The 12,443-nt window shown below is 45.9% G+C and overlaps 1 protein-coding gene across 2 annotated transcripts in view; it reads right to left on the bottom strand.

Moving 5' to 3' along the window:
* The window catches only part of ADCY8 (adenylate cyclase 8), a 107,510-nt gene that overhangs the window by 33,475 nt on the left and 61,592 nt on the right, over positions 1-12,443 (bottom strand). The window contains exon 8 of one of the 2 annotated variants that reach the window (XM_060277611.1): positions 3,778-3,975. The exons of the other annotated variant lie outside the window; for it this stretch is intronic. Within the exon in view, the coding sequence (XP_060133594.1) occupies positions 3,778-3,975 (198 nt within the window). The remainder of the gene's footprint in view (positions 1-3,777; positions 3,976-12,443) is intronic. 2 annotated transcript variants of the gene reach the window in all.

Here is a 12,443-nt window from a genome sequence, read left to right as displayed (position 1 = left end):
ATGGGAGAGATGCAACTCTATGAGTCTGCCTACACCAGTCGCATAAGCCTTAAATTAGAGGTGTATTGCTTCTCATGCTGGGAGGCATTAACGTTTGGAGCAAGGCTTGGATAAAGATGCTTTGGTGTGAAAGGATTGTGAGCTTCATCCAGTTCCGGTACTAAAAAGCAAACTCCTAGGCTCAGCATGTGCTCACGGAAGAACCCCATTCAAACTAAGTCCTACCCAGAATAAAACCCACTGAAATAAACAGGCCTGAGTCCACGTATGACCATTGTTGGATATCACCCTATCCCCATTGCTCTTAGCTTGGGATTCTAATAATAGGCCAGCAAAATAGACCCAAAATCATACACAAGGGCACGGTTCTATATACCAACCATGGAAAGGAGTGATGGGAGGCAGAGGACTGGAACAACAATACATTAACGAGAAGAAGTTTACAATAAAATAGACAAAGATATATCCTATATAATAAAGTGCAAGTGTCTCTGCGTCCAGTATTCCCTGTGTCCCTGGGTTTGCGCTACTGCACATGTGCCCCATGGACACAGGGATTGGACGCAGAGACTTGACGCACACACACACACACACACACACACACTCCCCACCCCCTGCCTACCGTTTCCCTTGCAGTCCTCAGAAGAATTGCAGCCTTCTCCTGGGCGCCCACTGGCCAGCTGGGCTCAGCGGAGTGCCCCGACAAAGCAGCGGCCGTGGGAGGGGCCAGCCGGCCCCCCAACGCGCCACCGCCGCAGAAAGAGGCCGAATCACGGCCTTCTCCTGGGTGCCTGCCGGCCAGCTGGGCTCGGCGGAGTGCCCCGATGAAGCGGAGGCCGTGGGAGGGGCCAATTCCCCCCCACGTGCCACCTTCGCTGAAAAAGGCTGAATGCTCTAGCGCCCGTTTATTAAACGGGCTGAATGACACTAGTATATTATAATCTTGTTTCAAATATCTTTCTCAAGTCTAGCCTGCCTATAATTTTGGACTCCTTGCAGTGGTATTAAGCTCTTCGAATCGAGTCATTTCCTTGGAGAGAATCGATTTTCCTTCATTCTCCTGACCTTGATGACATAGTTCCTCCTAGCCCTAGAGCTAGGGTTTTGACCTATCCAGACTGGCCTGTCATTTCAATCTCAAACCTTTATTGGCATATAGTCAAAATTCCGAAAGTTGCAGTACAAAAACAACTACTCCGCAAAAATCCTGTAATTTGCGTCATAGGCTGTCACACTCAATCTGCATTGCCCTTTTATTATTATCACCATTACAGTTGATTTATTCATCACCTTCTAAACTACCGCCTCAAGGAGATTTTGAAATACAAGTACAGTGGTACCTCGCTTCATGAACTTAATCCATTCTGGAAGTCCGTTCTTAAACCAAAATCATTCTTAAACCGAGGCGTGCTTTCCCTAATGAGGCCTCTCACCGCCGATGCCCTTCTACCATTCGGATTCCGTTCTTAGACTGAGGTAAAGTTCGCAAACCAGGACACTACTTCTGGTTTTGTGGAGTTCGTAAACAGAATAGTTCGTAAACAGGGCTGTTCTTAAACCAAGGTACCACTGTATTAAAGGTAAAGGTAAAGGGACCCCTGACCATTAGGTCCAGTCGTGACCGACTCTGGGGTTGTGCGCCCATCTCACATTATTGGCCAAGGGAGCCAGCGTAGAGCTTCCAGGTCATGTGGCCAGCATGACAAAGCCGCTTCTGGCAAACCAGAGCAGCACATGGAAACGCCGTTTACCTTCCCACTGTAGTGGTTCCTATTTATCTACTTGCATTTTGACGTGCTTTCGAACTGCTAGGTTGGCAGGAGCTGGGACCAAGCAACGGGAGCTCACCCCGTCACAGGGATTCGAACCACTGACCTTCTGATCAGCAAGCCCTAGGCTCAGTGGTTTAACCACAGTGCCACCTGGGTCCCCACCACTGTATTACAAATGGTTAAATACCATTTGTAATACCACTGTATTTGTAATACCACTGTATTACAAATGGTTAAAAAGACAAACCCAACAGATACATTTAAAACAGGCATCCCCAAACTTTGGCCCTCCAGGTGTTTTGGACTACAATTCCCATCTTCCCTGACCACTGGTTCTGTTAGCCTGGGATCATGGGAGTTGTAGACCAAAACATCTGGAGGGCCGCAGTTTGGGGGTGCCTGATTTAAAACAACATTAAAACCCTACCTAAAACCCTAATAAATGGACAGTTGTGGTAAGGACTCATTTACTCAGCTGGGAACGCCCACTGGGGGGAAAATGTATTTAACAGACTGCAGTGATTTACTCAGCACTTAGGACCCTAACATGAAGACTTTGGGCCAATGGCTCAGAGGGGGCTTTAAGAACATAGGGAGCTGCCTTATACCCAGTCATACAATTGGTCTATCTAGTTCAGTATTGCCCACACTGACTGGAAGTGGCTCTCCAAGGATTCAAACAAGAGTGTTTACTAGCCTTACCTAGAGAAGCCAGGAGACCAGAGACCTTTTTTTACATGTAAAGCATGTGCTCTAACCACTGAATCACAGCTCTTTCCCAAATCATCAGGGAACTTCCCCAAATCAGGAGCTGTTTAGCACCAAGTAAGGAGGGCCTGTCATTTCCCAGCTATAAATCATACACTTGTTGAGTATAATTGTTTGACGCTGAAATGGGGAATGCCTAAATGTGAATTACTGAACTTTTAACATGGGAAAACTCCACTGGATTATACTAAGCGGTCTCTGAACTCCTTGATGGGTTGATAATTAACTGCTGCTGTTTTCTACTGGCTAACATGTGAGTGTTTAACCTTAGATCATATGGGAGGCTATTGAATTGCAATTTTGCAATTTTGGAAGGGTGGTGGTTGAGTCTTCATTCCTGGGCTCTGTGGAAGTCAGGAGGTGTAAATGACCATCCCCAGTGAGTGAATATAACTTCAGTCAAAATGGAAGCAGTAGGGAGAGACAGACCTCTGATTTTACATCTGCTGGGAGCATTTCATATTTTATAAGAAGCTGAGCCTGTGCTGGACTTGTACATGATCTTATGCATATTTTGGATGTATCATTTACTTCGTCCTGTTTTGAAGAAAGCTCTGCAAGTAAAGCTTTAATCAAAATTATGGGCCTTGACAATGTTTTATTCCCAAAAGGAGTCTGTTTTTATGCAGCCGTTGCTTTAAGCTGCACAATATTGATATCTGAAATAATTCTCAAGTGGCTTGTTTGCAATGGCTCTTTGCTTCTATGCTCCTGCTCATCACCTCCAAAAGAGGCTTCTGAATCCTCTCTCCGCCCTTTAAAAATGGCCACCAGACTACAGTTTCATACATTTGTGGTAAATATATAGTTATGGCCCACTGAATGTTGGTGAACATTCCAAGGCAGCCATCAGTAACCCTTATAGCACATTGTTACAATAAAGGTGTCTCCCGACTTCTAGAGCAGAAAAGCAGAGATTTATTTATTCATTCATTCATTCATTTAAGCCAATCTCTGTCCCTCCTCCCCACTTTTTATATCACAGTGCTTTGGTTGCCTTGAAAAGCTTAGTCACTTCTTCCAGAAGGGGTTTCCTGGCTCTTGAACTGAGTCATCACACTTATGCAACTACAAGAACTGCAAATGCTTCTGAATGACTCTCAGATCAGTCTGGGGGAGAGGGCAGGGAGAGAGAAAACTCAGAAAAGAAAACCTAGAGCAATGTCATCTTATTCACTAATTCCAAAGACAAAACTGTTGGCAAAAGAAAAAAAAGCATCTATCAAGACTCAGCTACCTTATGCTCCAGGCTAGAGTCTTTAAACATCAGGGAGAAAGGCTTGATATGCTCTCTTCGCAATTTATCGCCACTCCGCAAGTCGATGGTGTGCTCTATTCGCTTGTTAATTTCCTCAGGCCCAGACTGGACATGCAAAGCTTGTGCAAGATGGTTTGGAAGCAGATTTATTGAATTTCTTGTTAGGGCAGCCAGAGTCTAGGGGAAAGCACATGCAAAAAGAATAAACCTGCTAGTCCCCTTTGGATTAAAAATGCAATCTGTTTTTATTTTATTTTTTGCTTCTTCTTCTTCTTTTTTTAAATGACAGCATCCCATGCAATTCATTCACCCCCAAAGTTTTTAAAAGTAAAGGTCTGAACCACAAAATCCACACAAATAAAATAGGCAGAACTGCTTTGATGGCATGTTTTCAATGGGTTTTGAAGCTGGCAATTCCATTCGTCCATCAGTCATCTGTCCATATTATTATTATTATTATTATTATTATTATTATTATTATTATTATTATCATTTGCTGTTAATTATTTTTGAAGGAATACAACTGCACACCATCCAATAACAAGTTAAACCCATCAAAACAATTTCCAAAGCAGGGGAGTGGGGAAAGAGCATGTGCTGCATGGAATATATGGTCTGACCATAAGGAAGCTACCTATGTTCTTATTCCTTTTGGAATAAGACAACATCTAGCTTGGTATTGTCTGCACTGACAACAGCTCTCCAGCATTCTCAGAAAGCAGTCTTTTCCCAGCCGGCATAGCTGCCAAGTCTCCCGTATTCCCCGGGAAATCCCCGTTTTTCCAGCTGTTCCTAGCTGGAAAAAACGGATTTTTTTGTTTTTCCCCAGTTTATTCTGGTGCGGCAGCCATTTTGGAACTGGGCAGAGCATGCTCAGAAGCGACTTTTGATGCTGCTCTGCCCAGTTCCAAAATGGCTGCAGTGCGACTTCTGGCGCGGCGGCCATTTTGGAACTGGGCAAAGCAGCATCAAAAGTCACTTCTGAGCATGCTCCGCCCAGTTCCAAAATGGCGGTAGCACTACTTCCGGTCTGCTACTTCCGCCCGGCCCCTTATTTCTCCGACAGCAACTTGGCAGGTATGGATGCCGGGGATTGAACCTAGGCCAAGGGAGAACAAGGTGACAACCTTTTATCTCATGATCATGAGGGAAGTGGGAAATGGCTCAGATGCTTCATGGGCAACAGGGGACAACCTCATGGGCACCACTGCACCCAGGAGCACCAGGTTGGTGACTCTTGTGCTGAAGTCTCTGCAAGGATTGATATTGTGGCTACAGCTATATGGAATAGGAAATGTATAAACCAGCAGGATTGCATGGCTGCCCAGTGGGGATTTGCTTGTACACAGGGACCCGAGTTTCTCCTGCCCCATTTACAATAATATTTTCTGGGAAGCTGTGTGGGCCCAGCCACTCAAACATTGCTTCCTTCACAGGGCTGCCTTCACAGCAAGGCACTCTGGATTGGGGATTTTACTGTGCACGATGAAGCAGGTCTACAGAATTAATGTATGCTTATTAATTTCATAGAATCATAGAGTTGGAAGAGACCACAAGGGCCATCCAGTCCAACCCCCTGCCAAGCAGGAAACACCATCAAAGCATTCTTGACATATGGCTGTCAAGCCTCTGCAACCATAGCTATCTCTACTGCTCAGAGGCCCTACTCCTAAAAAAGTGTGTGTAGGGTTTCAGCGCACAAATGCCGCTATTAAAGAACACACACGCACCATACACTGAAAAATTAATATTAGCATTAAAAAGATAAATTGCTACAATATATGCGTCTGAAGCTGAATCTCAGATATAAACACACAGTGTCCTGCTGGTTCAAAAAAAGATGCCATTGAGTTCAGCATCCTGTACCAGGAGGTCACTTTACAGAGAGCTTTCCAGTCCACGTCTTGTTTAAAGAGATACAGAATCCTATGAAGGGACATCAACAGGGTCCTCAAAGTTGCCCAGGTGCCCACCTGCCCACCAGGATAGAAGGCTGAGCAGGCAGAAAAGCCACCTGGTTACAATCTTCCCACCAAGGTGAGATGCATCATATTTCTATTTCAATAATAGCCATTTTTTCTAAATCTGCGTCTCCGTGTATAAAATTAGCATGTGCAAATTTCATGCAAACCAGCATCTTTTCTGAAGGGCGCATTGCCGTGGGTAAGGAGCTACCCTAATTCTGTTCTCAGAGGCAGTCTCTGGTGGACCAAGAATAAGTCTGTGGAACATTTCCTCCAGTCTTTGTCCCTTCCTTCCAGCTGTTGATATTTAAAGCTACACTCCCTCTGAACATGGAGACTTCTTTTAGTTATCATGACCAAAGCTGCTCCTAGACACAACTCCCCAGTCTATCAGTCCCCACGCATTAAGTGGTAGTGAACTGCATTGCTTCGCGCATGATAGGAAGGCAACTGACAATTATTATTTTTCATGGTTTCTGCTCTCATCGAGGGTCCACTCTCTATGTATCATTGTATGTGTGTTGGCTGCATCTTCACACCTTCGAGAAAATTATTGTGTGTGTTTGGGGGTGGGTGGGGGGAATATACAGATTTTTAGTTCCCATCATACACATTGGTAGAACATCTGAAACAGGTTCAGCTTGAATCTTTTCAAGGGTTGTAGATCAGCAGTAGAACATCTGCTTTGCATGCAGAAGGTTTCAATCCCCGGCATCTCTAGGTAGGGCTGGGAAAGATGCTTGTCTGTAATCCTGGGAAGCTGCTGTCAGTGCAGACAGAACTGAGCTAGACAGATGAATGGTCAATATAAGGCAGGATTATTATTTTTGGTTCCTATGAACCTACCTCACAGGGCTGTTGTGAGGACAAATGGGGGGAGTCCATATTTTTCACCCTCGGACAACAGGGGGAATGTAATAAATAAGGCTGGCTGTAGCTGGGATGTCACACAATGGGAGGAATAGTGGTTGTGTGTTACTTTTCCATATGATTTATTGCAACTGGGAGGCATGTGGAGCCAGAGAGCACAGCTGTTAACAGGTATGTTCTCTACTACAGCTACTATCATGACACTGGCATGGAGCATGTTAAAATGGAGGGAGAGTACAAAAAAATAAAATAAAAAAATAATTGCATATGCTCAGAATGAACACACACACAAACTATAAAACTCCAAGACAGATGTCTTGAATAAAGAGGACCCTGGTGTGATGCTCAAAAGGCCAGAGGTATTTCCCTCCACCAATGACTCGTGGGGTTTTCTTATTCCCAGTCAAAAGCCTGAGATGCAAGGGGCACAGTTGGCAAAGCAACATCTCTAGGTAGCTGTAAGGGGGAGGAATCACAGAGAACCCACCCCCCTCAACAGAAGCAGCCCGTCTCCAAGCAGTCATGAGAGCGAGGGGCCTGAAGGGGTGAGTCAGGAAACGGAGAAGGAGTGCCAGGGCTCTGGCAGCAATGGAGAGCCCCTGCTCCACAGGCAGGAAGCGAGAGAGGCGGGAAGAGTGGACAGGAATAGGGCAGACTGTAGACCCTTCCCCCCGACACCGGAATTGAGAAGGAGGAGAAAAGGGAGGAGATTCACTGTCCCGAGGCTTTTATGTTGGTCCAAATCACGGAGGGGGGCAGTGCCGGATTCTGATTCGGAATGAGGAGACATGAAACCAGCAGCTCGCTACACTTTAAATAATGTGCACTAATAAAGACTTTTGAAAGACAAGCATGTGGAAGGTCGTTACTCAGGAGTAGTCATAACAACCCTGACAGTAACAAAGCAATTGTGTTAGACATGTGGACATTTGGGACGAGGAGGACTAAGCATGAGCAGAAACGGGAATGAGGTATAGTGTCATTACGGATCTACCCAGCAAAGAGGGAAAGGCGACTTGAGCTGACCTTCTTCCACAGTGACTCATCAATCTTTTAAATGTGATAGAAAGACTGGTATCTTAAGGCACTTTAACCTTTTCCTCTTTAATTTCTTTAAGAAGACAGCCTTCACAAGGGATCTTTTGACAGCTAAAAATTCCCCGCGTCCTGTCAGATCCTACAAGCCTTGTGGCAATGGCTGCTAAATAGGGGGTGGAGGCAGTGGTCCAACAAAGTCCTTTCTTTCTGGCTGTCAGAAATCTGTGCTTTTCAGGGTTCGGCAATCTATGTATACAACCGAGTCCTGCTACAAATCGTTGCAATGTAGACTGATCCTATTCAGGGTTCCAGCCACCCACCCACGCCATCTTCCAAAACATTCCATCCATTCTTCTCCCCGTCCCTGTTTTCCATTTCCCCCAGCTCACAACAGTTAGAATATAAGAACCGCCTGTAGGATCAGACCAGTGGCCCATCTAGTCCAGCATCCTGTTCTCACAGAGGCCAACAAGATGACTACTTGAAGCTCCAACTGGAAGCATTTTCCTTACCTCTGGATTCCACCAATTCAGAAACATACTGCCTGCAACAGTGGAGGCAGAGCATAGCCAATCAGGGTTAATAGCTCCTGATATAGACTTGCTCTCCATGAATTTGTCCAATCCCTTTTTTAAAGCCATCTAAGCTGGTGGCCATCTTTGCCTCCTTGGGGAGTAATTTCCATAGTTTAACAAGGTGCTGCAAGAAGAAGTGTGCCCTCTTTTGTCTGTCCTGAGTCTTCCAACATTCAGCTTCCTTGGAGGAAGGTCCCTGGGTTCTAACACTAAAGGAGGGGGAGAAGAGCCTTTTCTCTGTCCCCTTCTTCCATGGCATGCATTTTGGAAACACTTTTATTACGTAGTCCAAAGGATGGGGAAATTCTATTCAGCCCAAGGTCAGATTCCCTTCTGGGCAACTTTACAGGGCCCAATGTGTCATTGATGGCAGGACCAGAGGGAAAAGCGGAAAGAGCAACAAACACGAATTATACTTTTGTACGATAGGCTAGCTTCCACACACACACTCACAAATCTCTCTGTCCACCATGCAGGCAAGGAAATGTCATTTTCAGAGTGCAATGACTCATTTCTGCCATGCAAAGATACTCAATGGCAGTGCAAAGCAGGGCAGGCAAGGGGTGTGGCCTAGCATGAGGGGCATGGTTGGGGAGGGGGTTGCTAGATGGGGGCTAGGTGAAGTATTTGGCCCTAAGCCTGAAGTTTTCCCCGCCCAGCCCCAACGAGACCAAGAGAACGTCCAAGGAAGCTGTTGGTCAACAGGGAGAAGAAGCACATTTAGCCTAAACTCAATGGGTATCACCATATGTCAAGCCTTATGAGGAGCAGTTGAAGGAGCTGGGTATGTCTGGCTGGAAAAGAGGAGACTGAGAGGAGATATGATAGCCATCTTCAAATATCTCAAGGACTGTCACATGGAAGAGGGAACAAAATTGTTTTCTCCTGCTCTGGAGGGTAGGACTCAAACCAAGGACTTCAGGTTGCAAGGAAGGAGATTCCAACTAAACATACAGAAAAAAAACAAACACTTTCTGGTAGTAAGAGTTGTTCAACAGTGGAACAGTCTCCCTCAGGAAGGAGGTGTTTAAGCAGAGGCTGGATGGCCATCTGTCATGGATACTTTAGCTGAGATTCCTGCATTGCAGGGGGTTAGACTAGTGCAGGCATGGCCAAACTTGGCCCTCCAGCTGTTTTGGGACTACAACTCCCACCATCCCTAGCTAACAGGACCAGTGGTCAGGGATGATGGGAATTGTAGTCCCAAAACTGCTGGAGGGCCAAGTTTGGCCATGCCTGCACTAGAGGATCCTTGGGGTTCCCGTCTAACTCTAGGATTATCTGATTCCAGCTATATAGTTCCCCCCAAGCACTTCCAAGGAATGCTTGCAATATGCACGAAGTCCCTCTAAAAACACCCCACCTGTTATCATGACAACCATTTGCAGGTTAATCTGGGTTCCATCTAAGCTTCTTTTTTGGCCGGGGCGGCAAGACCCTGTGAACAAGGGCAAAGTGTCCCACGTATTGTACTGCTTGCTCTGATTGGCTTCAACTAATAATTGCAATAATCATTATGATGTTGCTTGCATCACAAAAGGGACCCAAAGCACCTTACAAGAGCAATACAAGCGCTAAAACCAATTATAACAGACCAACCAATAACCACACACCCTGCAAACACCTGTACAGGCCTTGCAGATCCCACCCCACTAAAAGGGGCCACAAGACCCCCAAACCCTTCCAATCAAGGGCCAAAAGCCCCAGGAAAAAGGCAAGTTTTTGCTTGGAGCCTAAACATAGATTAAGATGGTGCCAGGCATGTGTCCATGAGGAGGAGATCATTTCACAAGCAAGGAGCCATCAGACCATTCTGCTCACTCCGACTTGGCTTCATGACAAAGCACAGCCAATGAGATTTGGCTACACGTTGTGGATGAAGCCAATTCAAAGTGAGGGCCAACAGCAAGGGGGAGTGCAACAGCCATTGCCATTAAGACCACAAATGGTGGGCGAAAGGTGGTCAGTCAGGGAAGCAATGTGGGAGAGCCTTGACCCTCTTTGAGACAGCGCATTCTGCACATGTGTATCAGTTGTGTTTATTCCACCTGCTCTCCACAATCTTTCACAGCTTGCCATCCCTGCAGGCTGAGGGCCTTGTTTTAGCTGGTGAAGTTATAAAAAATAAGGAAAATAAAGGTAAAGGTAAAGGGAGCCCTGACCATTAGGTCCAGTCGTGACCGACTCTGGGATTGTGGCACTCATCTCGCATTATTGGCCGAGGGAGCCGGTGTACAGCTTCCAGGTCAGGTGGCCAGCATGACTAAGGCGCTTCTGGCGAACCAGAGCAGCGCATGGAAACGCCGTTTACTTTCCCGCCAGAGTGGTACCTATTTATCTACTTGCACTTTGACGTGCTTTCAAACTGCTAGGTGGGCAGGAGCTGGGACTGAGCAACGGAAGCTCACTCTGTCACGGGGATTCGAACCGCCGACCTTCTGATCGGCAAGCCCTAGGCTCTGTGGTTTAACCCACAGCGCCAAAATACTATGCCTCAAATAAACTGTAAGTTCATAGATGGGGAGAGGATGTTCCTCGATGAGATGTGCATTAGAGATAGCAACTGCAGTTGCCTTTACGCTGGGCCAGGCTACAGACAGCCACACTGCTTACTCAGAGTCCCCAAAGTCTCCCACCATCTTCTATCTCAGAACCTTTCACAAGAGACACCAAAGATTTGAGCCTGGGATCTTTTGCATGTAAACTGGTGCTCCACTATTGATCTATGAATTCTCCTTAAATGTTGTCTACATTATCACTCAACGAGAAGAGCTTTGCTGGATCAGACTAATAGCCCACCTTGTTAAGTATAATTGTTTAATTGCACACTGAAATGGAGAATAATAATAATAATAATAATAATAATAATAATAATAATAATAATAAATTATTTATACCCCACCCATCTGGCTGGGTTTCCCCAGCCACACTACCTGCATGTATGTTTTTAGGTAAAGAGACCCCTGACCATTAGGTCCAGTCGTGACCGACTCTGGGGTTGCGTGTTCATCTCACATTATTGGCCAAGGGAGCCGGCATACAGCTTCCAGGTCATGTGGCCAGCATGACAAAGCCGCTTCTGGCAAACCAGAGCAGCACATGGAAACGCCGTTTACCTTCCCGCTGTAGCGGTTCCTATTTATCTACTTGCATTTTGACGTGCTTTCGAACTGCTAGGTTGGCAGGAGCTGGGACCAAGCAACGGGAGCTCACCCCGTCACAGGGATTCGAACCACCGACCTTCTGATCAGCAAGCCCTAGGCTCAGTGGTTTAACCACAGCGCCACCTGGGTCTTTTATGGATTTAGCATTGGAAAATTCAATTGGAGTATACTACGTTAGAAAGGGCTCTCTAAGCCTCAGGCTGTGTTGATAATTAACTATTGTTCTCTGCTGGCCCTCACATTGAGTGTTTAACCTTAGATCATGTGATTAAGGCATTCAATTGCAAATTCGCCATTTTGACGCACAGTCAGAGAGGAATGTGATAACGATGCCTCTTCAGGAGCTGCAAAGCCTTAGGCTGGATGCAGGCTAATGTAGGGTATGGGAGAGACAGAGCTTGGATTTCAGCTCTGGTCATAATTGAGTAATATATTTAAGAAGAATTGTGGTGCTGGAGGAGACTCTTGAGAGTCCCATGGACTGTGAGTAGCAGAGGCGCTAGAGAAAGCGTGTCGGGCGGCATTTAGTGGCTCCTAATTGAGTCATAAATAACTCAAAGGAGTCCTATACTCGTCACAAGAAGATCAAACCTATCCATTCTTAAGGAAATCAGCCCTGAGTGCTCCCTGGAAGGACAGATCGTGAAGCTGAGGCTCCAATACTTTGGCCACCTCATGAGAAGAGAAGAATCCTTGGGAAAGACCCTGATGTTGGGAAAGATTGAGGGCACTAGGAGAAGGGGACGTCAGAGGACAAGATGGTTGGACAGTGTTCTTGAAGCTACGAACATGAGTTTGACCAAACTGCGGGAGGCAGTGCAAGACAGGAGTGCCTGGCGTGCTATGGTCCATGGGGTCACGAAGAGTCGGACACGACTAAACGACTAAACAACAACAACAACAAAATTTAAGAAGAATAATTTATGCATATGCTATATACAGTTTTCTGGATGTCTGATTGATTACTTTGTACCTGTTTTGAAAAAGCTCTGGTTAGTAAAGCTTTGACGAATATTTACTAGTCTGGGCAATTT

Source organism: Zootoca vivipara, chromosome 8 (genome assembly GCF_963506605.1).
Source record: "Zootoca vivipara chromosome 8, rZooViv1.1, whole genome shotgun sequence".
NCBI lineage: Eukaryota > Metazoa > Chordata > Lepidosauria > Squamata > Lacertidae > Zootoca > Zootoca vivipara.
This window is presented reverse-complemented; position numbering and strand designations above follow the sequence as displayed.